General features: G+C 44.8%; 1 protein-coding gene across 2 annotated transcripts; it reads right to left on the bottom strand.

Annotated features, from left to right (window-relative positions):
• Positions 1–25,311, bottom strand: CD300LF (CD300 molecule like family member f). Of its 2 annotated transcripts, none has more exons than XM_023556918.2 (7): positions 25,135–25,311; positions 12,188–12,517; positions 10,746–10,809; positions 9,892–10,004; positions 8,023–8,045; positions 7,534–7,674; positions 1–6,965 (listed from the first exon to the last, which is right to left on the bottom strand). In XM_023556918.2, the coding sequence occupies exons 1-7, from the start codon at positions 25,172–25,174 to the stop codon at positions 6,810–6,812; spliced, it is 867 nt and encodes a 288-aa protein (XP_023412686.2). In that variant the 5' UTR covers positions 25,175–25,311; the 3' UTR covers positions 1–6,809. The 2 variants fall into 2 exon arrangements, with proteins under 2 accessions (XP_023412686.2, XP_023412685.2); XM_023556917.2 differs by having other exon boundaries at positions 10,746–10,860; positions 25,135–25,310.

The raw sequence follows: 25,311 nt of genomic DNA, 5'->3' as shown, positions 1-25,311 counted from the left end.
TACTAGCAACAAAATTTTTTTTTATTGTGTTTTAGGTGAACGTTTACAGCTCAAGTTAATCTCTCATACAAAAATTTAGACACATATTGTTGTATGACATTAGTTGAAATCCCTATAATGTGACAGCACACTCCTCCTTTCCACTCTGGGTTTCTTGTTGTCCATTCAACCAGTTCTTGTCCCTTGCTGCCTTCTCATCCTGCCTCTGGACAGGAGCTCCCCATTGGTCTCATGTATCTGTTTGAACTAAGAACACACTCTTCACAAGTGTTTTTTTCTGTTTTATCGTACAGTCTAATCTTTCTCTGAGGAGTGGGCTTTGGGAACAGTTTAAGTTCTGGGTTAAGAGAGCGACTGGGGGGCACGGCTTCAGGGGTTCCTCCAGTCAGCAATTTTTTCTTTTAAATGACATGCTTACATTGGGTCTTTCCAAAGCATTCAATTTTATTTTCGTAGTCATAACAGTTCTGTTTACACTCTGATTTCATTGGTCAGCATTCTTTCCATTTACCTCTTAGTTTATGAATGAATCATTTTTAATTGCTGTCAAGTCTGACTCATGGCAACCCCATGTGTATAGAGTAGAACTGCTCCATAGGGTTTTCAAGGCTGTGCTCTTTTGCAAGCAGATGGCCAGGCCTGTGTTTCCAGGTGCTTCTGGGGGGGTTCAAACTGTCAAGTAGCCAAGCACTTAGCCATCGTGCCACCAGGGACTCCTAGGAATGCATTTACTAAGTAAAATAAAAGGCTAGCCGGCATATCTGTCCCTCCCAACCTAAAAAAAATTATTGGCACGTGAAATTAATGTACTCTGGCAGTCTGGCCTGTCCAAGCCTGAGCAGTTAGGAACTCTAACTTTCAAGGTATCCACACAAAGGTAACTGTTAGCTTCACTTCCTCCTGACAGTTCTCCTAATCTAAATTACCAGTCCAGTATTTTTTCCCCCTCCTTCCACGATTCTCAAAAAAGCTCTGACTTCTGAAAGTCAATAATATTCACATAGTTCTCAAAAGGAGCCTGGCCAAAGCCTGCTATTTTTATAAAGTGGAATCTTTAAATATGAATAATTCAAAAAAACAAAGGAGGGAAACCCCAGCAACTTTAGGTGTGCTATAAATAATTAGTCACTCAACCAGAGCTGAGTGTTTAAATGTCCTGGAGTTTGTTTTAGCAGAATGGTTTCCTGGAAACCATACAGCAAGATGGTGAATGCCATCCTCACTCAGCTGAGGAACCCATCTGAACTCTCTTTTGTAATAAAGGTGCTAGCCTAGCCCCCAGACTCAGCCTTGGCAGAGTCTTTACGGAGCAGCGGGATAGGGTTGAGACAATACTCAGATACATATCTGTAAACGTTATGAAATAATTTCCTCTCAAACCTCTTGTGTGTGTTTGCTTCCCTTCCCCGACCCTGCGCATTTCCTCCAGCAGCCTCTAAACTCTAGTGCTGCTGTCAAGGTGGCCCGAGTCTTGGTGACCTAATACACAATGGAATGAAATGCTGCCCGGTCCTGTGCCGTCCCCGTGATTGGCTGAGGATTAGACAGCTGTGACCTGTAGGGTTTTCATTGGCTGATTTTTGGAAGTAGATATCAGGCCTTTCTTCCTTGTTCACCTTAGTCTGGAAGATCTTCTGAAACCTGTTCAGCACCACGGCAACACTCAAGCCTCCACTGAGAGATGGTGAGGGCTGTGCATGAGGCGCATTGGCGGGGAATCAAACCCGGGTCTCCCACATGCTGAATTAGTGGCTGATTCCAAGGTCATAACCAACACCCAAAGGACCTGAATGCTTGACTGAAGGTTGGAAGTCTGCTCTGTCCAGCTATGGAATCAACTGGACTAGTTTCACAAACGTCATAGGCTGCTCAACTCCGTCTCTGAGGACGTGGAAAGGTCCATTTTCAGCCAGCCACCGGTCCAGATGGCTGGGTTTTGGATAAAAACATCTCCAACAATGTATCTGTCTTGTAGATATCTTTTTTTTTTTTTTTTTTTGGATGGTGTTTTAGGTGTTAAAGTGCAAATGAGTTTTTCATTCAAAAAGTTATACATGGATTGTTTTGTGACATTGGTTGCAATCCCCACAATGTGTCAGCACTCTCCCCTTTTCCACTTCTACCCTGAGCTCTCCATGTTCATTTGTACAGTTTTCCTGTACCTTCCTGCCTTCTCATCTTTGCTTTTAGGCAGGTATTATCCATTTGGTCTTGTATACTTAATTTAACTAAGAAACGTATTTCCCACTTGTGTTATTGTTTATTTTATAGGCTTGTCTAATCTCTGGCTGAAAAGTGGACTTTGGGAGTGGTTTCAGTTCTGAGTTAGCAGGGTGTCTGGGAGACTTAGTCTCAGGGATTCCTCCAGTTTCTGTCAGACCAGTAAGTCTGGTCTTTTTTGTGTGAATTTGAATTTTGTTCTATATTTTTCACCTACTCTGTCTGGAACCTTCTCTTAGGATCCCTGTCAGAGCCATCAGTGGTGATAGCCAGGCACCATCTAGTTCTTGGCTCAGGCTGGTGGAGGCTGTGGTTCATGTGGCCCATTATTCCTTTGGACTGATATTTTTCTCTTATCTTTGGTTTTCTTCACTCTCCTTTTTTCCAGATGAAATGGTGCCAATAGATGTATCTTAGATTAGACACCTTTTTTAAAAGCTTGACTAAGACAATTAAAAGTGATCAGAGTGGATCAGTCTTTATAAGCTGCTTTTGCAAGGATTAAGAGCTCAGCTACTAACCAAAGAGTCAGCAGTTCGAATTCACCAGTCGCTCCTTGGAAACCCTATGGGGCAGTTCTACTCTGTCCTATGGGGTCGCTACGAGTCGGAATCGACTCTACGGCAACGAGTTTGGTTTGGTTTTTGGTTTTCCTCAACTCAGCCTGGCTGCCATTTCCAACCCATATCCACTGTCCAGATAAAGACAGAAGCAGCCAGACTCCTCTAACCAAGCCAACCTGAGTTAAATTCTAGTCTCCCCTGTCTTTCTAGATTCATGTCGAAAGTTTCTTGACAGTAATCTTCACTAGTATCTGTGACAGTATATTACCAGAAAAAATAAGCTCCTCATTATCCAACATGAGGTTCCTGGGTGTCACAAACAGTTGGCACCCACCCAGTGGCACCATGGCAGAAAGGCTTGGCAATCTGTTTCCCTAATGATTACAGTCAAGAAAACCCTATGGAGCGGTTCTACTCTGTAACATATAGGGTTCCATGAGTCAGAATCGACTCAGTGGCAACTGGTTGGCTTGTTTGGTTTTACTATCCAACATATGCCTACACTTAGACATTCCGTTTGGTGCTGGCTGTTTAAAAAGTCAGACATAAAGCAACTTTACACACAGGAGTCAAAATGGCGCAGTAGTTCACTGGTTCCAGGCTTTATGTTATGACTTCTATTCTTCAACTCTAATTTTGCTCTGCTTTGAACTTTGTCATTTAAACTTCTCTCCGTGGCCACTTCTTGCTTTGTAATCTTAAAACAGCCTGGGTCAAAAATAGTCTTACTCTGAGCTGACCAGCTTAAATGACCAGTTAAAGAATATTTAAGCCTGCTCCACCTCTGCAAATTCCCCCAGGAAGGAAAAGCTGTTAAGTTTCTAGAATCATGTCTGGGGCATGAGAGCAGGAGCAAAGAGCAGCAGCAGCATGCTGGGATGTCCGCCCACCAATGTCACTTCTCCTGTTTTATTTGGGGTGTCCAGGGCTGTGAGAAGTCAGGTAAATTCCAGGACACACTGATTTAAAAGAAAAAAACAAAAACCCATTGCTGTTGAGTCGATTCTGACTCACGGTGACCCAACCCAAATTGGTACTAAGTAGAACTGCTCCAGAGGATTTTCTTGGCTGTAATCTTTATGGAGGTAGATCACCAGGCCTTTCTTCCATGGCACTGCTGGTGGGTTTGAACTGCTGAACTTTAGGTTAGTAGCCAAGTTCAAACATCTTACACCACCCAGGGACTGAATACATTGATAGTGGCCCATTAAACACTTCTATGGCCCCTGTACCTGCCAGGCCACTTGCCTGTGAACCAGGAGGCTTGTGGTTCTTAAGCATAACTGGTCCTTTGTTCCAAGGGTGGTGCCTTTCCCTGACACTTCATCCCCAGCCGCCACCAAAACAGACCTAAGTGAAGTAATAGACCTTTGCCCCCAATCAGGAGGAAATCATGGCTCCTTGCTTCTCCCTGTTTGTCAGGAGGGGAGTAGTCTCCCCACTTCATGCTCCTGGGAAGCCAATCCGGAAATTCCTTGGACCAATTGGCCCAGGACTCCCTCCCTGGAGTGATGGACACAGTCAATCCTCCCTGCTCCTGAGAGCTTGTCCTGTGTTCTTAAGTCTGAACCAGCTGTGCTATTTATTCATTCATTCAACAAACAAGCATTTGAGAACCCACCAGGTACAGGCACTAAACTAGGCACAAGGAGTAGAGCAGGGAATGAGACAGAGTCCCCACCTTCAGGCAGCTTTCAGCTTAGTGGAGAGGGATGCACAATGAAGCCACCTACCAATAAGTAAGAAATTTCATAAAGTAATAAATGCTATGAAGGAGGTAACACAGGGCAACATGGCAGAGAGAAATTGGGTCCAAACTGGGAGGTGGGCAATAAGGGTCACTGCCATCAGGGTGCTCAGGAAAGACATCCCTGAAGGGGACATTTCAGCTGTGATGACGGAAAAGAAGCTAACTATTCATAGATCTTCAGGAAGAACATTCCAGAAAGAAGCCCCAACAAGTCCCAAAGCCTTGAGAAGGGAGAAAGCCTCACCTTGTTAGGACAGAAAAAAGGCTGGTGGGATGGAGCAAAGTGAGTGAGAAGGAGAGAATTCAGAGATGGAGTTGAAGGGGCGGGCAGGGACCCGTGGATCAACTTGGGCCCCTTGGGCTGGGGAGGGAAACTACCAGAAGGTTATACACAGAAAGCGATCAGATTTGTGCTTTACAAAGATCACGCTGGCTGCTGTAAGCAGAATTCAGAATGAACTCTGCGTTACTTGGACTAGAGTAGTAACCACAGAGACAGAGACGGGATGGGACTCAGGAATATATTCTGCAGGGAGAGGTCCAGGACTCTAGAACAAGGACAGCAGGCCAGTGTCTGTAAGCACTCACTAGTGTCCTTGTGTGCATGGCACACACACACACACACACACACTATCCTCCTTATACACACAGTGTAGGGTAGTAGCCCAAGCTCCAGATTTCTGGGGCCAAAATGACTGGGTTCAAATTCCAACTCATCTGCTTCCTGAAGATAAAACTTGGTCCCAGTCACTGAAGCTCTCTGGATCCCAGGTTTCTCACTGTAAATCGGGATGATGCTAGCAGCGCCCTCCTATGGTTGTTGTGAGGACTACATTAGTTACAAAAGTGAAGCAAGGAATAGTGCCTGCAACATAGTATCTGAGCTCCCTACTGCTGCCATAACAAACCACAAAGGATACCTATTTATTTTCCTGCAGTTCTGGAAGTCAAGTCCAAAATTCATCTCACTAGGATCTAAGTCAAGGTGTTGACAGGGCTGGTTCCTTCTGGAGGCTCTAGGCGGAGAATCCATTCCTTGTCTTTTTTCAGCTCATTCCTTGGCTCCTGGCCACATCACTCCAGTTTCTACTTCCATTCTCACATTGCCTTCTTCTCTTTGACCTTCTTGCCCACCTCTTCTAAGGACCCTTGTGATTACATTCGGGACCCACCCTGATCATCCAGGATAAACACCCTGTCTCATGATCCTTAAATTAATCACAGTCTCCCTTGTCATGGCGATGGTTAAGATTGAGTGTCAATTTGGCTGGACCATGATTCTCAGTGGTTTGGCAGTTATGATGCAGCTTGTCAGTGATGTAGTATCAGTGATGTAATTTGGCAGCTATGTGATCGTGTAATCAACTCCATGATGAGATCTGGTATGAGCAGCCTATCGGTTGAAAGGGAGTTTCCTTGAGAATGTGGCCTGCCTGCAGTATATAAATGGATGTTCCAGCAAGGCTGTCACTCTGGATCCTGCATCCAGCTTATCATTATCTGACCTCTGGTTCTTGGGACTTGAGCTACTAGTTTACCTGCCGTCTTGAGATTCATCAGCTTCTGCAGCCTGTGAGCCAACAGCCTGCCATCTGACCTGCCAATCATGAGTTCATCAGCCTCTGCAACTATGTGAGTCAGAAAAAGCCCCCATCTGACCTCTGACTCATGGACTTGGGGTTTGCCAGCCTCTACAACCACGTGAGCCATTTCCTTGAGGTTCTCTCTCTCTCTCTCATTCTCTATATATACGTATGTGTGTGTGTGTGTGTGTACACAAATATAAACATACATACACACGTGCACACACACACACACACATATATGTATACACTTCACTGGTTTTGCCTCTCTAAAGAACCCAGCCTAAGACAGTCATATAAGGTAACAGTCAAAGGTCTTGGGATTAGGATGTGGATATCTCTGGAGGGCCATTATTCAGCCCACTGTATGTGGTAAGCAGTAGGTTAAGGTTACCTGCTATTATTGTCATAATTATTATTATTTCCAAGGCAGCCCAGAGCATCCCTCCAGCACCCTCTCAAGCAATGTGGGAGAAAAGAAGTTGTAGAAACTCCTGTTCTGACCCGCAGAAGACCATGAGTCTGGACTTGAGCTGGAGCCTGAGCTGGGGGCGACACTGGCTGGATTGGGGCAGAGGTCTCAGTCGCCCATTGGTCCTGATGAGGGGACCAGGGCCAGAAGGCAGATGAGACAGCAATGTGTGCACCACAGTAGGTTCAGGTGAAATCTGAAAGGAAGCCCTGGAGTAGTGGCTAAAGGCTCCTGATGGAGCTGTATTCTGTGGGCTCCTCATGGCTCCTTGTGGGAATGCGGGCTGTGTGGTGGCCCATGTTGGTGTAGGTTGGCTCCTGATTCAAGGTGTCCAAAGGCAGAGAAGCATAGGAAATCTCCTCCCTCGGAAAGGGGGCCTGCAATAGAGATGGGCACGGGGTCAGAGAGGCTGGAAGATTGCATGCCGAGGAGGCCTTGGACGAGGCCAGGGGACCTCATGAGGCCAAGACAGACCCTCCAGGACTTCTGAAATCAACTCCCAAGCCTTCCAGCAACCCTCGCTCCACTCAGCCAAATACCCTGAGCTCCAGCCATAGCAGAAAAATCTCTCCTTCCACTCTTCCACCAGGGTAGCACTTCTGGGTGGAATCGTGGGTCCATCAGTATGTCTGAGTCCTCCTTCCCAGCCCTAGGACCATGCTTGATTGGTCCTCAAATCCCCAGCCCTGAGACCTGGTATATAGATACTTCCAAGAGCCTGGGAAGGCCCTCAGGCAAGTCCTTCAGGGCTGTGGCTCTGCCTGGCTCGTCAAAGGGGTACACACCATGAGTACACACTACTAGTACATACCACTGAATACACACCATGAGTACACACAACTAGTACACACCACTGAGTACACATCATGAGTACACACCATGAGTACACACCACCAGTACACACCACTGAGTACACACTACTAAGTACACACCACAAATACACACCATGGTGACGTATTCTACTTCTGCCTGGTTGGCCTGGGCAGAGGAGGCAGACATGGTGGAGGCCTTTTTCCGGGAGGAAACCAGGGAGGTGCCAGCGTGGTGCAGAGTCAGGTGTGCGTAGCAAAGGTCACTCTCCAGGGGCTGAAGAGAGGATACAGAATGGGGGGGGTCACAGGACTCCCCCTGTGTGGGTACAGGTCCCTCCTCTGCTGAGGACCATGGACATCTCTGCTTCCCTGGGTACCCTCTCACCCAGCGCCACCCCTGCACCCCCACATCTCAGTTTTCCATTCCAGCCCTCCTCCCCCCTGACTGTTGCCAGGCTCCCCACCCTCCCAGGCCCCTCTCAGGCCCTGCAGAATATGGAGACCATGAGGACATGGATGCTGTTTGGCACAGGGTTAGGGTCTTTGTGCTCCCGGGAGACAGAAATGAGGAAGGAGCGGAAAAAAACAGCTGATCTCTCTGCTTGAGACTCAGGACTCTCACCTGCTCTGAGGATGTCACAGCACCTGAAAGACAAACACAACCCAGAATTAGAAAACCTGTCCCCAAGACTCTCAGGGACCCCAGGTCTGGGTAAGAGAAATGCAGAAGGAAAGAGGGGAATTAGACTCCAGATGTGGAGACAGGAGACCTGGTTCTAATTCTGACTCCTCAGATCACACGCTATGTGACATCAGTCACAACCTCTCTGGGCTCCCCAGAGATCTAACCCCACCTGCTGCTCACACCACAGAACCGTGCAACCCACTGATCGGGCAGCCCTGCCAGCCATCCACTCCTCTGGGATTGAGTTTTCTTCTGCCCAACCCCAGGCTCAACCTGTTGCTTCTGCCCAAAGTTCTGCCCGCAACTCCAGCATTTCTCTATTGGATTCATCCTCTGGGAGTCAGCTCAGAGTCACACCTTCCTGGCCCAGCTACCCAGACGGCACTTGATATGTGCCTCCTTGTTACCTCCACCCCGCTGAAGTCTAGTTTGTCTTCAGTGGGCTGTGAGAGGCTGGGTGGCTGGGGATGCCCTTCCTTGCCTCCCGGGGCTTGGCTGAGGCTGACACATGGATGCTTAGGCAGTAAAGCTGTCGCAGAGGGACTCCAAGCTGCCCCCCAAGGGTGTACACATTGGGTCAGCACGACATGGACTGGTTGTGAGGTTGCTGCTGGTTCCTGTATTTCTTCTGCGCTTTGGCCCTCCTCTGCCACCCCCTATGTCCCCTGCTTTAGGGACAACAAAAGAATAGAAACTATTCCCTGGTATTTAGTTTCTAGATACCAAGGAAATACTTAGAACTCAGGTCATAGAAAGGATATTTGGAAGACAAAGTAATGAGTAAGAGTCAGCACCCCCACCCCCGCAGGTGAAAAGATTCCACGTGAGGGGGTGGAGAAGTGGAGTGGGCTCCCTAAAAGCTTAGATCCTACTGGGTTTGGGAGGATGACTGTGAAAATGTGGAAGGGAAGCCAGACAGGCAAAGGGTTGGGTTGGGGCCAAATGTCACGACTTCAGAGTCTTCAGGCCCTTCCCCAAAGAGCAAGTTCAGACAGCAAGTGAGACAGCCTGAGGAAGGGCTGGGGACAGAGGATGAAAACCAGTAAGGGTCACAACCAACCTTTCTGATCAAACCCAGAGGAGTGTGTTCATGTGTGTATACATGCCTGTGTGCGTGGTCATGCATGTGTGTGCACCCTGTGTATACACATCCATTTCCAGTTTCGGCTCTTGGCGGCAGAGGCAGGAATGGCTTTAAGCAGACAGTCCAGTCTTATGTATGTGTGTACACATGTGTACATGAACTTTTGTATGTGTGTGCATGCATGTGTGTGCATGTGTATGTGCACATGCATTGTGTATATGTACTGTGTACATGCATCTGTGTGTATGTGTGCTTGTGTGTGTACCTGTGTGTCCATGCACGAGTGTACATGCACATATATTTGTGCATGCACACATATGTATGCATTCATATGTGTGTGTGGATCTCCCTGCCCCCATGTCGGCTTAGTACCTTCTTGGAAACCACATAGATTCCACTGAAGTGTCCAGGCACCCTAGAATGGGCTGTCTACCACCAAGAGCCGAAATTAAAAAACAAGGAGGGAGGTGATCAGGGAGAAGAGAAGGCAGTGATGTGCCGAGCAGGCACCTGGCACCAAAACCCCCTGAGGCTCAACTGCAAACTCCAGACCTACCCCCAAGGCCCAGGGACAGCCAGGTGCCGGTCTTTGCAACAATGCCATTTACAGACCACATGGGTAATCCCTCGGGCCAGATGATCCCCGATGACAACACCAGCCATCGACCACACACACTTACAACTTCCCCAGCCCCAGACCAGCCTCTACGAGGTCCTCTCACCTTTCTTCTGTCGCTTCACCATGCTCCAAGCCAGGAGTGAGACCGCCACCAAGAGAAGCAGCAACACGGCACAGACGAGGGGAATGAGAATTTTGAGCTGCATGATCTTAGACCTGGAAACAACAATCGGAGGAGGCCCTGCACCCAGGGCTCACCTCTCGCCTCTGGGCCCTATCCCACATGGGAGGGGCACACACCTTATGACCTGCAGGGAACCCCCACTCCTGTGTGCCCTCAAAGATGGTAAACAAGGATAGGTGGGTTCCACAAGATGGTTTTGATGTGTCTACAAGCCTTTTTTTTTTTTTTTACAGGCCTAGCAGGCTCCTAAAAGTCCCTCTGCTTCTACGCTTTGCCCTCTGTTATGAATTGAATCCTGTCCGCCCAAAAAATATGTGTTGAAATCCTGGCCTCTATGCAAGTAAATATGATCCTGTTTGGAAATAAGATTTTCTTTGTAATGTTGATTAGTTCACACTGAGTAGACTGGGTCCTAAATCTAATCACTCCTGAGTTACAAAAAGAGCAGAACGAACACAGAGACACTCACAGGGGGGAGACAGACATCAAGGAACACTGAGTTCAGCACAGTCCCTGCCAGGTACACATTAACTCGGTAAAGGTGAGATGAAGAAATGCATGAATGGACCAACCCACAAAACTACCAACTGCACTGAGCTCCAGGATGGACTTCCAGGAGAACACTGTGTGGCCTGAGAGCAAGTGGGACAGGCCCCCTCCCTCTCAGCCTCTCAAAGGAGTCTGAGGGTCCGAGCCCAAGCTCCAGCTAGAACCTGGGAAAGCAAAGGGCTCCCCCATTGGAGCAGGGAACAGCAGCATTTGAACTGGCTTACCTGACATCAGAGCGCTGGCTCGTCATAGTGGGGAAGGCTGTGGTCTCTTCTGGGGTGGCTGGCACTGTAAACGTGGTGTTGGTGGAGGTGGTGGTGGTCCACATTGTAGTTGGTGCTTGGCGTACAGACCAGGTTACATAGCACGCTGCCTGCTGACCCACCCAGCCCTGCACATGGATCTAAGCCCAGGAAGGGGGGTTGCCCTGGCCTGAGGAGCCTGGAGCAGGGCTGTAAGGAGGGAACTGCAGTCTGGATCTCACATCTCCCCAGCCTCTAGGAGCCTCAAGAGCCTCAGAAGCAGGTGGGGCTGACACAGGCACAGAGAGGACCTTCATCAGGCCCTGGGAGGGCTAGAAGGGGCCCAGGAACAGCCTCAGGACAAGGGTGGCTGGAGTTCACCGGGATTTTAAATACTTTCACTGCTTGTGACAATGCCTCAGCTCATGCCTCCCCCTGATCTTATTTATCCAGCAAGGACAGGGTGGAATGGGAGCCTGCACAGTGCTATTAACATATACCCTACATCTGTGACTTTTAAGGTCAGAGCTAGTCCTGAACAAAATCCTAATGTTTAGAAGAGCCTTTACTTTTTGGGCAAGTTACTAAGCTTCTAGAACATGGCTTCTCCAGAGCGTTGTAAAGATTAAGTTAGATGATATACGTGCTGCACTTTGCAAACTGTAGCATGCCTCATTGGACCAGGTGTGGTTGGGGCTCTGTTGATAGTGGTGCCCCTAGTGTCCCGAGAGCACATGCTGCCCTCCCAAGGGTCAGCAAAAGTAGAGCCCAACAGATAAACTCCAATCAAGGCACTGGGACCTCTAAGATGACCTTCCCAGGGTTGTTCGCCTTCTAGAAGGACTTAGGAAGAGACATTATTAGATCCAAATGCATTAATGGCTGATGGTGGGACTTCAGATACCAGAAAGGCAGCCATTTGACTGTGGGAACCTTTCCAGACCTCAGAATTAGACCACAGCAACCCATCTATGCTGCACCTCTGTCTCACCCTCCCTACAGGATGGAGGGTGGGAAGAGGCAATAAAGTCCCAGCCCAGAACTCCACAAAGAGCAGCCACACCTGGGTGTCAGGGGCCCCAAGAAAGCTTCAGGGGGGATTGGGGTCTCTGGGTCCCATGGAAAGGGGTCCCTTTGGCACATGGGCTGAAACTGGGGACCATCACCTTGTTCTCTATGGGCAAGAGACTGAGCTGTGCAGAGAAGAGAATGTGCCCAGAAAAGCATCATTCCATCCTAGAAGAGTCCTGGGAGCCATGAGAGACCATGTAAAAGAAGCCCCTCCCAACCCCAAGCTGACAGTGGGGTTCACTGACACACAGGAGCTCTACCACCCTCTGCCCTGCCCAAAGTTCAGTCACTCAAGAGGGCCCTCTGGGGCTAGGACAGAGCAGGCACTGAAAGACACATCCACACATTCTTACCTGGGCCAACTGACACTTCAACCTGGACTCCAAGGTCAGTTCCTATTCTCTCAATCCCACACCAGTAAACGTCTGCATCGCCTTCCTTGAGCTTCTCCATGGTCACATCGAATGTGCGATTTTTCTGACTGTCCCTGATGGATATGCCACCCTTCTTCTCCTCTTTCTCTGACCCAGTGGTTTTAACGAGGATTTTGCAGCTATTCCAAACAGCTCCTCGACACCACCACTTGTAGTAGGTCTCCCATCCTGGGCCATAACTACACCGCACAGTCAATGAGCCCCCCTTTGGGCCACTCACTGCTTTTGGACCCGATAAGGTGGAGTAGCCTGGAAAACACAAATCCATGTACCTGTCACCTCCCACCCTAAGGGGAGGGCCACAGGTTCCTGTAGTGAGAATAGTTCCCTAATCCAAACGCCTGATGAGTTGAATAATAGTCAAGGATGAACTGTATCTTCCACAAGACAGACCTCTTGTCCTTCGACATTCTACTGGTCAAAGCCCCCATTTAAGTCCCTGAAGAACGTAACTACAGATTTCAAAAGAAATAAGAATGTTGACACTGAGCAATAACAGTTTTTTATAATTCACCACTCTCCCTGCCCTATGGCCAATATAATCTTTATATTTCAGGTTAAGCCCTGTGTGTGTGCGCGCACGCGCACCCGCACTTCAGGTGAAACTTTACAGAGCAAATTAGTTTCTCACGCAACAATTTGTATACAAATTGTTTTGTGACATTGGTTGCAATCCCCACTGTGTGTCAACACTTTCCCCTTTCACACCCCAATTCCCAGTTTTTGTCCATCCATCTTTCCTGTCCCTTCCTGCCTTCTCATCACTGCTTTTGCGCAGGTATTGCTCTTTTGGTCCCGTATACACAACTGAACTAAGAAGCACATTCCCACATTTGTTATTGTTTGTTTTATAGACCTGTCTAATCTTTGTCTAAAGGGTGAACTTCAGGAGTGGCTTCAATTCTGAGTTAAAAGAGTATAAGGGGGCATAGTCTTGGGGGTTCTTCCAGTCTCTGTCGGGCCAGTAAGTCTGGTCTTTTGTGTGTTTGCGTGTGAATTTGAATTTTGTTCTCCGTTTTTCTCTCACTCTGTCCAGGACTCTCTATTGTGATCCCTGTCAGAGAGGTTGGTGGTGGTAGCCAGGCACCACCTAGTTCTTCTGGGCTCAGGCTGGTAGAGGCTGTGGCCCATGTGGTCCTTTAGTCCTTTGGAATAATATTCCCCTTGAATCTTTGGTTTTCTTCATTCTCCTTTGCTCTGGAAGGAATGACCAGTAAATGCATCTTAGATGGCCACTCACAAGCTTTTAAGACCTTAGATGCTACTCACCAAAGCTGGATGTAGAACATTTTCTTTATGAACTTTGTGAATGCCAGTTGACCTAGATAACCCCTGCAATCATGGGCCCCAGACTCAGCCCCAGTACCTCAGTCTCTCAGGGTGTTTGGACGTGTCCACGAAGCTTCTATGACTTTGCCTTGGTCAAGTTGTGCTGACTTTCCCTATATTGTGTACTGCCTTTTCTTTCACTAGAGTTAACACTTATCTACTATCTATAGGGTGGCTATGAGACGGAATAGACCCTAGGGCAACAGGTTTGTTTTTTTTTTTTTACTATCTAGTTAATGATCTCCCTTCCCCAACCTTCCCTTGTAACCATCAAAAATTGTTTCTTTCTGTTTGCAAATCTTTTCTTGAGTTTTTATAATAGTGGCCTCATACAGTAATTGTCCTTTTGTGATTGACTTATTTCACTCAGCATAAGACCTCCAGATTAGTCAGATTGGGAAATATATCGTGGATTCATCATTGTTCTTTATCATTTCATAGTATTCTATCGTGTGTATGTACCATAATTTTTTTATCCTTTCATCGGTTGATGGGCACTTAGGTTGTTTCCACATTTTTGCTACTGCGAATAATGCTGCAATGAACATGGGTATGCATATGTCTATTCGTGTGACGGCTCTTAGTTCACTAGAATATATTCCTAGAAGTGGGATCAAGGGATGACATTTTGCTACCATCTTTGTGTTTTACTCGTCTTTTGTTGCTAGATGCCATCAAGTCGATTTTGACTCATAGCAACCACATGTGACAGAGTAGAGCTGCCCCATAGGGTTTTCTAGCCATAATCTTTAAGGGAGCCATCTTAGTTATCTAGTACTACTATAACAGAAATACCACAAGTGGATGGCTTTAACAAAGAGAAATTTATTCTCTCACAGTCTAAGAGGCTAGAAATTCAAATTCAGGGTGCCAGCTCCAAGAGAACCCTTTCTCTCTGTCGGCTCTGGGGGAAGGTCCTTATCATCAATCTTCCCCTGGTCTACGAGCTTCTTGGAGCCCTAGCGGCGCAATGGTTAAGAGCTTGGCTGCTAACCAAAAAGGTCAGCAGTTTGAATCCAAAAACCAGTCTTTGGAAACCCTACAGGGCAGTTCTACTCTGTCCCATAGGGTCTCTATGAGTCAGAATCGACTCTTCAATGACTGTTTTTTTTGTTTGTTTGTTTGTTTTTAGGAGCTTCTCAGTGCAGGGTCCCTAGATCTAAAGGACATGCTCCCTTCCTGGTTCTTCATCATTGGTGGTAGGAGGTCCTTCTGTCTCTCTACTCCCTTCTCTCTTTTATATCTCAAAAGAGATTGACTCCAGATACAACCTAATCTTGTAGATTGAGTCCTGTCTCATTAACATAACTGCCTCTTATCCTGCCTCATTAACACCACAGAGGTAGCATTTACAACACATAGGAAAATAGCATCAGATGACAAAATGGTGGGCAATCACACAATACTGAGAATCATGGCCTAGCCAAGTTGACACACATTTTTGAGGGACACAATTGAGTCCATAAAAGAAGCAGATCGCCAGATCTTCTTTCTCCCATGGAGAGGATGGATGAGTTCCAATCACAAGCCTTTCAGCTACCAGCTAAGCAATTAACATTTACACCACCAGAGCTCCTTTATATACTGGTCTGTTGTTGTTAGGTGCCATCAAGTCAGTTCTAACTCATAGGGACCCTATGTACAACAGAAGGAAACACTGCCCAGACCTGTGCCATCCTCACAATCATCGTTGTGTTTGAGCCCATAGTTGCAGCCACTATGTCAATCTGTCTCGTCAGTATAGCTTGGATTACTTCCTTCAGTACCATTCGTTCTTGATCATATGCTACTTCCTGAAATGGTTGAATGTCAACCAATTCTTTTTGGTATAGTGACTATGTATTCTTTCTACCTTCTTTTAATGCTTCCTGTGTCGTTCAGTATTTTCCCCATAGAACCCTCCAATACTGCAACTCGAGGCTTGAATTTTTTCTTCCATTCTTTCAGCTTGAGAAATGTTGAGTGTGCTCTACCCTCTTGGTTTTCTAACTCCAGTTCGTTGCACATGTCATTATAATACTTTAATTTGTCTTCTCAAGCTGCCCTTTGAAATCTTCTGTTCAGCTCTTTCATTTCATCATTTCTTCCACTGGCTTTAAAAAGAGCAAGTTTTAGAGTCTCTTCTGACATCCATTTTGGTCTTTTTTTCTTTCTTATATTTTTAATGACCTTTTGCTTTCTTCGTGTATGGTGTCCTTGATGTCATTCCACAACTCATCTGGTCTTCGGCCATCAGTGTCAATGCATCCAGTCTGCTCCTGAGATGGGCTCTGAACTCAGGTGCGATATACTCAAAGTTGCATTTTGGCTCTAGTGGACTTGGTCTAATTTCCTTCAGCTTCAACTTGAATTTGCATATGACCAATTGATGGTCTGTTCTGTAGTCAGGCCCTGGCTTTATTCTAACACATGATATTGAGCTTTTCCGTCGTCTCTTTCCACAGATGTAATCGATTTGATTCCTGTGTATTCCATCCGGCAAGGTCTACGTGTGTAGTTGCCATTTATATTGTTAAAAAAAGGTATTTGCAAGGAAGAAGTCTTTGGTCTTGCAAAATTCTGTTATGCAATCTCCGGCGTCGTTTCTATCACCAAGGCTCCATTTTCCAATTATCAATTCTTCTTTTTTGTTTCCAGCTTTCACATTCCAATAATCAGTAATAACCAATGCATGCTGATTGCATATTTGATCAGTTTCGGACCACAGAAGTTGGTAAAAATCATCAGTTTCTTCATCTTTGGCCTTAGTGGTTGGTGCATAAATTTGTGAATAATAGTTCTACTAAATTGTCTTCCTTGTAGGCATATGGATATTATCCTATCACTGACAGCATTGTACTTCAGGATAGATCTTGAAACGTTCTTTTGATGATGAATTCAACACTATACCTCTTCAAGTTGTCATTCCCAGCATAGTAGACCATATAATTATCTGATTCAAAATGGCCAATACCAGTCCATTTCAGCTCACTAATGCCTAGGATATTGATGTTTATGCATTCCATTTAATTTTGATGATTTCCATTTTTCCTAGATTCATACTTTGTGCATTCCACATTCTGATTATTAATGGATGTTTGCAGCTGTTTCTTCTCATATTGAGTTATGCCACCTCAGCAAATGAGGGTCCCGAAAGCTTGACTCCATTCACATCATTAAGGTCAACTCTACTTTGCGGAGACAGCTCTTCCCCAGTCATATTTTGAGTGTCTTCCATCCTGAGGGGCTCTATATCAGACAGTGTTCATAAGATTTTCACTGGCTAATTTTTTTTTCAGAGGTAGACCACCAGGTCCTTCTTCCTAGCCTGTCTTAGTCTGGAAGCTCAGCTGAAACCTGTCCGCCATGGGTGATCCTGTTGGTATTTGAATACCGGAGGCACAGCTTCCAGCATCACAGCAACATGCAAGCCCCCACAGATGCATGGGGAAGGAAGTCGTTGGTCTTCCAAAATTCTATCATGGGATCTCAGGTGTTGTTTCTTTCACCAAGGCCATATTTTGCAACTACTAATCCTTCTTTGTTTCCAGCTTTCACAGTCCAATCACCAATAATTATCAATGCATCTTGATTGCATGTTTGATCAATTTCAGACTGCGGAAGTTGGTAAAAATCTTTATTTCTTCATCTTTGGCCTTAATAGTTGGTGTGTAATTTAATTTGAATAATAGTCATATTAACTGGTCTTCCATGTAGGCATATGGATACACTAGATCAGTACATATCCTACAAGGAAGACCAGTTGAACTACTATTATTCAAATTTACACACGAACCACTAAGGCCTAAGATGAAAAGATTGATGATTTTTACCAACTTCTACGGTCAGAAACTGATCGAATATGCAATCAAAATGCACTGATAACTACTGGTGACTGGAATGCAAAAGTTGGAAACAAAGAAGGACCAGTAGTTGGAAAATATGGCCTTCACGATAGAAACAATGCCAGAGATCACGATTGAATTTTGCAAGACCAACAACTTCTTCATTGCAAATACCTTTTTTCACCAACATAAATGGCAACTATACACGTGGTCCTCACCAGATAGAATATACAGGAATCAAATCTACCACGTTTGTGGAAAGAGATGATGGAAAAGCTCAATATCATCAGTCAGAATAAGGCCAGGGGCCGACTGTGGATCAGACCATCAATTACTCATATGCAAGTTCAAGTTGAAACTGAAGAAAATTAAAACAAGTCCAAGAGAACCAAAGTACAACCTTGAGAATATATTAAAAAAAAAAAAGTTGCCGTCGAGTTGATTCCGACTCATAGCTACCCTATAGGACAGAGTAGAACTGCCCCATACGGTTTCCAAGGAGTGCCTGGTGGATTCAAACTGCTGACCTTTTGGTTAGTAGCTGTAACTCTTAAGCACTATGCTACCAGGGTTTCCAAAGCAAAAGAAAAACATGATGAAGTGAAAGAGCTGAACAGAAGATTTCAAAGGGTGGCTCAAGAAGGCAAAGTAAAGTATCATGATGATATGTACAAAGACCTAGAGATAGAAAACCAAACGGGAAGAACACGCTCAGCATTTCTCAAGCTGAAAGAACTGAAGGAAAAATTTAAGCCTTGGGTTGCAATACTGAAAGACTCCACCGGCAAAGTATTAAACAACACAGGAAGCATTAAAGGAAGGTGGAAGGAAAACACAGAGTCACTATACCAAAAAGAATTGATCAACGTTCAACCATTTCAGGAGGTAACATATGATCAGGGACCGATGGTACTGAAGGAAGAAGTCCAGCCTGCACTGAAGGCATGGGCAAAAAAACAAGGCTCCCAGAATGAACGAAATATCAGTTGAGATGTTTCAACAAATGGATGCACTTTGTTTCATCTATGCCAAGAAATTTGGAAGACAGCTTCCTGGCCAACCAACTGTAAGACAACCATATTTATGCCTCTTCCCAAGAAAGGTGATCCAACCGAATGCGGAAACTATCGAACAATATCATTAACATCACACGCAAGCAAAATTTTGCTGAAGATCATTAAAAAATGGCTGCAGCAGTACATATCGACAGGGAACTGCCAGAAATTCAAGCTGGATTCAGAAGACAGCATGGAACCAGGGATATCATTGCTGATGTCAAATGGATCCTGACTGAAAGCAGAGAATTCAAGAAAGATGTTTACCTGTGTTTTGTTGACTACTCTAAGGCATTTGACTGTGTGGATCATAACTAATTATGGATAACATGTTGGAGAATGGGAATTCTGGAACACTTAATTGGTCTCATGAGGAATCTGTACATAGATCAAGAGGCAGTCGTTCCAACAGAACAAGGGGATACTGCACGGTTTAAAGTCAGGAAAGGTGTGCGTCAGGGTTGTATCCTTTCACCATACCTATTCAACCTGTATGCTGAGAAAATAATCTGTGAAGCTGGACTATATGAAGAACAGGGCATCAGGATTGGAGGAATACTCCTTAATAACCTGCACTATGCAGACGACACAACCTTGCTTGCTGAAAGTGAAGAGGACTTGAAGCATTTACTGAAGACCAAAGAGTACAGCCTTCAGTATGGACTGCACCTGAACATAAAGAAAACAAAAATCCTCACAACTGGACCAATAAGCAACATCATGATAAATGGAGAAAAGACTGAGATTGTCAAGGATTTCATTTTACTTGGATCCAGTATCAACACCCATGGAAGCTGCAGTCAAGAAATCAAAAGATGCATTGCATTGGGCAAATCTGCTGCAAGAGATCTCTTTAATGTCTTAAAAAGCAATGATGCACCTTGAGGACTAAGGTGCGCCTGATCCAAGCCATGGTGTTTTCAATAACCTCATATGCATAGGAAAGCTGAGCAATGAATAAGGAAGACCTAAGAAGAATAGATGCCGGCGGATTGTGGTGTTGGCAAAGAATATTGAATATACAATGGATTGCCAAGAGAATGAACAAATTCGTCTTGGGAGAAGTACAACCAGAATGTTCCTGCATCTCACATACTTTGAACATGCTATCAAGAAGGATCAGTCCCTGGAGAAGGACATTATGCTTGGTAAAGTAGAGGATCAGTGAAAAAGAGGAAGACCCTCAACAAGATGGACAGACACAGTGGCAGCAACAATGGGCTCAAGCATAGCAACAATTGTGAGGATGGCGCAGTGTTTCGTTCTGTTGTGCGCTGGGTCACTGTGAGTCAGAACCAACTCAATGCCACCTAATAACAACAACAGTGGGGAGGAAATAACAGAAGACCTATTTCCATAGGAAAAGAGCAGTTACTGCCTTGACTCGTTGTCCTGACGACCCTCAGCAGGGCCAGCTGAGCAGCCCTAGAAGACGGCCGTGGAGAGACTCTTCCTAATCGTTCTGCTGTAGTAAAGCACCTGGAAGGAATGCCTTGGAAGCTGACCAAAACGGTGATGCCACCTGGTCTCCATGTGCCATGGAATCCCTATCATGCAGATGCCATTTTGTTCATTACACTGTTGCAAATTCCAGTTCCAAATTTCCTAGAAAAGCTGAACTTTTATGACAAAAGCAAGCAAAGTTTAGTTGTAAACAGAGCAGCACCTGTGCTGTGTCCTCTGGTATCTTGTAAGATTTCTGCTAAGTGTAATGGAGATGATTCAAGGGGAGACTTAAGGATGAGACACCTGACCTGCCTTATCAGCTCTTCCCTTCAAATAATCTGTCCCAGGACTAGCCTAGTCTGCAGGACATTTTCATCCTAACCTGTTGCTAGAAGGCAATCCGGGAATGGGAATACCTTAAACGAAACCTCTGCTGACAAATTCTTTAAATTCACCTGAGCTGAATGCAAGGCCATGAATAGAAATGATAGATTTCAACATTTACGTACTTGAAATGAGCAATGACTATGATCGTTGCAGTGTAAATCTGAGATGGAATTAGCAGCATACTGGAGCACTTGAAGGAGCTCTAGGAGCAATTCACATTGAAGGAGAGAGGGTGTTGTCTTTTGTGCACCAAGAGACCATCAAAGTACTGGTTAAGAGGGCAGGCTGTGCCAGGAGGCTTGAGTTTGAATCATGGTTCCACCTCTTTCAGGCTCTGTGAACTTAGGCAAATTAACCTTTCTGTGCCTTTGAATCCTATAAATAGGGGTGATAATAATAGCATCTATTATCCCTATGTTAGAGCCCTGGTGGTGCAAATGGTAAGCACTTGGCTGCTAACCAAAAGGCTGGTGGTTCAAATTCACCCAGCAGCTCCGTGGGAGAAAGACCTAGTGATCTGCTCTCACAAAAATTACAGCCTAGAAAACCCTAAGGGACAGTTTCACTCTGTCACATGAAGTTGCTGTAAGTCAGAATCTACTCAATGGCACATGACAATAACAACAAAATCTCTCTATCATTATATTTTGTTGGCAATGATGATTACACCCCCACCACCAGCTGTCATCAAGTCCATTCTGACTCATGGTAAGTCCATGGGTTTCAGAGTAGAACTGGCCATAGGTTTTTCAATGGCTGTGACCTTTCAGATATAGATTGCCAGGGCTTTCTTCTGAGAAACCTCTGGGTGGATTTGAACTGCCAACCCTTCAGTTAGTAGCTGGGTGTTTCACTGTTTGCACCACCCAGAGGGCCCATTATAGCACTTGGCAAATGAAAACTTTAAACTGTATCAGACTCTTGCAAAGCAAGAATTCAAAGTGGTTAGAGCTAGAAACGACTTCACCACAAATGGACAGAGCTACAGTACCAGATAAAAGCCTGCTAGGAAGAAAAATTGGGTCACAGACTTGAATCTGCTTTCTATGACATCTGAAGGGAACTAAGAAATCTACACACATCCTTTTGAGGGAAGATGAGTTTTCAAGCTCTCTTTTATTAAAAATAAAAAAAAGACTTCTGTGTCACAAAAGAAAGCCAAATTAAGCTAAATATTTTAAAATAAATCTGAAAATAATTTACAGGAAATAAAAAATACATGTGAAAATTGTTTACAATAAATAAAATATGAGATTGGAGGGAAAAATTTCCTTAAATAACTTGATTCGATTAGGGACAATATAAAAAAAAATAATAATAAAGACTTATTATAAGATAACAAAAATGAAAACACTACATATCAAAATGTATGGGACATCATAAAACTTTATTTAAAAGTAAATTCTTGGGAAAAGTTTGGTGGCTCCCCAAAAAGTTAAACATAGAGTTACCATAACCCACCCAACCCACTGCCATCGAGTCAATTCTGACTCATAGCAAACCTACAGGACAGAGTAGAACTGCCCCACAGGGTTTCCAAGGAGTGCCTGGTAAACTCGAACTGCTGGCCTTCTAGTTAGCAGCCGAAGCACTTAACCACTACGCTACCAGGGTTTTCAGAGTTACCATATGACCAGAAACTCTACTCCTAGGTATATACCCAAGAGAATTGAAAATATATCTCCACACGGACTTGTACATGAATGTTCATAATAGCCAAAAAGTAGAAACAACCCAAATGTCATGAGGTGAAGCGGTAATAAACAAAATGTGGTATAGCCATGCAATGGAATATTATTGGGCCATAAAAAAGGAATGAAGTACTAACACATGCTACAACATGGATGGAACTTGAAAACATTATGCTAGGAGAAAGAAATGGGAAGCAAAAGGCCATATATTGTATGATTCCATTCATATGAAATATCCAGAATAGGCAAATCTACAGAGACAGAAGTAGATTAGTGATTGTCGGGGGCTGGCTGGAGGAGGGGAGGGGGAGTGACCACTAACGGGCACCAGGTCTCTTTCTGAGGTGATGAAAATGTTCTGGAAGGAGATAGAGGCTATGGTTGCACGACCTTGTGAATATGCTAAAATTGAGATATAATTTACACACCATACAATTCACCGTGGAGTTTTAAAAGTGGAGAAAAAGTAAGTTCTTAACCTTAAATATGCTTTAACTAATTTTAGAAAGGAAGAAAATTAGCATAATATTTAATGTAGCAAATTGGGGAGAAAATCACAAACAGTAACCCCAAGGAAATAAGAGGGAGAAATTATACATATGAGAAAATAATAATTTAGAAAATAACAGTAACAACAAACTAAATATCAAAACTGGCTTAACACAGAAAAAAAGAAGGAGAGGGGAGAAAGAAGAGGAAGTGAAGGGAGAGGAGAAGAAACAACAATAAAATAGACAATCTCACGGCACATGTATTCAATAAAAAGACATAGCACATAATGTCACAATGAGTATATTCTAATAGATATGTAAAGTTTTAATTACAAAATGATACCTGCAGAATTTTATGCTAATATATGTTCAATAAAATAGGTATCTTTCTGTAGAGAAAAAAAACAACAACAAAATTGATTCAGAAATGAGTAACAAACCTGAATAGACCAATAATCATGGAAAAAGCTTTAAAGTGATCAAAGAATTTGTTCTGATAAAAGCTCTGCTGCCAGATAGTTTTATAGATGATTTTTTAAGATTCTAAAGAAACAAAAATCCTTTCGTCTGTTTTTGTTCTGATTCACTCATTCACACACGCTCACATACACTCATACACACACACACACCAACACTCCTTCCCGTGTCTCTCTCCCTCGTGAAGTCAGAGGAGGTGTGACATCTCCCCCACTCCATTTTTACATTTCTTGAGACCATTTCCCCAAAGGGTTAGTAATATCTGCCTCATCTGCCACACCAGCTGTGTTGAAGCTCGTGATGAAACTATGCTGACTTTTCTCTTCCTCAGACTTGCCAAAGTCAAACTCGTTCCTACCCCAGAGACTTACTCTTGCCATTCCTGTGCCCGGAAAGCATCCCCAGATCTGAAGTCCGTGGAGCCTTCTCATCTTCCAGGTCTCAGTTCAAATGTCTGCTCCTTGGAGGGGTCCTCTCGGCCTGCCCTATCTAGAGCTCCCCCTACCCACCTACCTGGGTCTCACTATGTCATATCATCTTCTGTTTCCCTCACAGTTCTTATCACTTCTTGAAATTAACTTTCTCATGTCCAGTGACCAATGGAATGAACGATAAAATTAGTCCCTGTAAAAAAGTCCAGCTGCTGTGGTTACCCTCTTCCACAACCTCACATCCACATCTATGTCAAATGCTACCCAGAAACTTTTCTCAGGAGAATACTACTGTTTCCCACTTCTCACTCCTCTCCATTTTTTTTTTTTTTTTTTGGTCAATACATAATTCACACACCACATAACTCACCATTTTAAGATGTACAAGTCAGTGATTTTTAGCATATTTATAAAGTTGTGTGGCCATAACCTCTACCCAACATCAGAACGTTTTCATCTCCCCCAAAAGAAGCCCCATATTCATTAGCACTCACCCCCATCTTCCCATGCCCCCAGCTCCTGACAACTGCTAATCTCATTTCTGCCCCTATAGATTTGTCTATTCTGAACATTTCATATGCATGGAATCATGTGAAATGGCTGGCTTATTTCACTTAACGAAACATTTTCAGGGTTCATCCATGTGGTAGCATGTATCAGAACTTCATTTCTTTTCATGGCTGAATAACATTCTGTTGTATAGCTATACCACATTTTGTTTATCTATTCATCCATTAATCTGACTTATGTTTTCAAAGGATCATTATGGGGAGTGACAGAGTGGCCAAACACAAAGTTGGGGAACACTGGGGCAGGAGAGGGTTCAAAAGGGAAGATGGAGACATGGGGTTTGGTCAGATCATGTTTGGAATATTTAGTAGACATCCAAGTGGAGACATTAGTAGACAGTTGGATATAGGATTTTGGAGTCTTGAGAAATGTTCAAGCTAGGGGTACAAAATTGGGAGTCATCAACACGAAGATGGTATTTAAAGCATGAAAGCAGGTGAGATCGACAAGGAAATGGCTTAGAGAACAAAAAAACCAATGGCTGAGCCCTGGGCATCCAACACTAAGAAGTTAAGGAAATCTTCATTTTTCATCAAAATGATATTCATTAACTTAAAGGTCACTTCAACCCTCTATCTCTGCCCACAGCTCACCCCTTCTTTTTACCTCTGTTCCCATCAAGCCTACCTCCTCTTGACTTTTCGAGTTCCTCGATAACTTCTATTATTTCCTTCTGCCCCAAATGCCTTGAATCACCTCTCCCTCCCTGCCTGGATAACTCCCTCTTTCATTTCTTCAAAGCCCCCTATGTCCTCGACTCTTCCCCTAAGCCTTTCCTTGCTCATAAGGCATCCACAAAAGTGACAGTCCAGGAGCAGGTATTCACCAGCTCTCCTGAGCAACGAGGTTCCTCCTCATTTCCCTGACCATGGGGGCCAGTCAGACTGGCAATTTTGTAATGTCAGCCCCTGGGTGGTCAGGAAGGATGCCTGGTGCTGGGTTCACTAGGAAGACAATGCTCAGTATTCCTGCGTTGGCGATTGTAGGCTCTGAATGAGTGAGTGGATGGAATACACAAGGCTCGTAACGTTTTTTGGAAGAACTACTTAGAAACAGGGTCAGATTCTTGGCAGGCTACCTTCCTGCTGCCCTCCCCTCTCTGCCAGGTACTCCCTCTTGCTGGAGGTGCCTTTCTCATGGATGCAGACCCTGGCCCCACACTCACCTGGGAGGCGGAAGAGGGGGATGAACAGCAGCAGGTGCATTTTCTCTTCACACCAGTGCTGGAGCCTGTCAGGAAGAACAAAATAAACTTCTTCGTCTTCCAGCCCTTCTGCTTTCTCTCACCCTCGCTCTTGTACTTCCTCTTGCAGCCACTTCCCACTGGTGCATAAGACTAAAA

Source organism: Loxodonta africana, chromosome 18 (assembly GCF_030014295.1).
Source record: "Loxodonta africana isolate mLoxAfr1 chromosome 18, mLoxAfr1.hap2, whole genome shotgun sequence".
NCBI classification, from domain to species: Eukaryota; Metazoa; Chordata; class Mammalia; order Proboscidea; family Elephantidae; genus Loxodonta; species Loxodonta africana.
Note: the sequence above shows the minus strand (reverse complement) of the source record. Positions and strands in the feature narration are given on the sequence as shown.

What these genes read in the sequence shown, in the direction of transcription:
- CD300LF (XM_023556917.2), bottom strand. Translation starts at nt 25,174, where the DNA reads ATGCACCTGCTGCTGTTCATCCCCCTCTTCCGCCTCCCAG. An exon ending in AGCCAGCGCTCTGATGTCAG is followed by an intron (nt 10,005 to 10,745) that starts GTAAGCCAGTTC and finishes TGTTGTTTCCAG; the next exon opens with GTCTAAGATCATGCAGCTCA. An exon ending in CTGTGACATCCTCAGAGCAG is followed by an intron (nt 7,675 to 8,022) that starts GTGAGAGTCCTG and finishes TCCTCTCTTCAG; the next exon opens with CCCCTGGAGAGTGACCTTTG.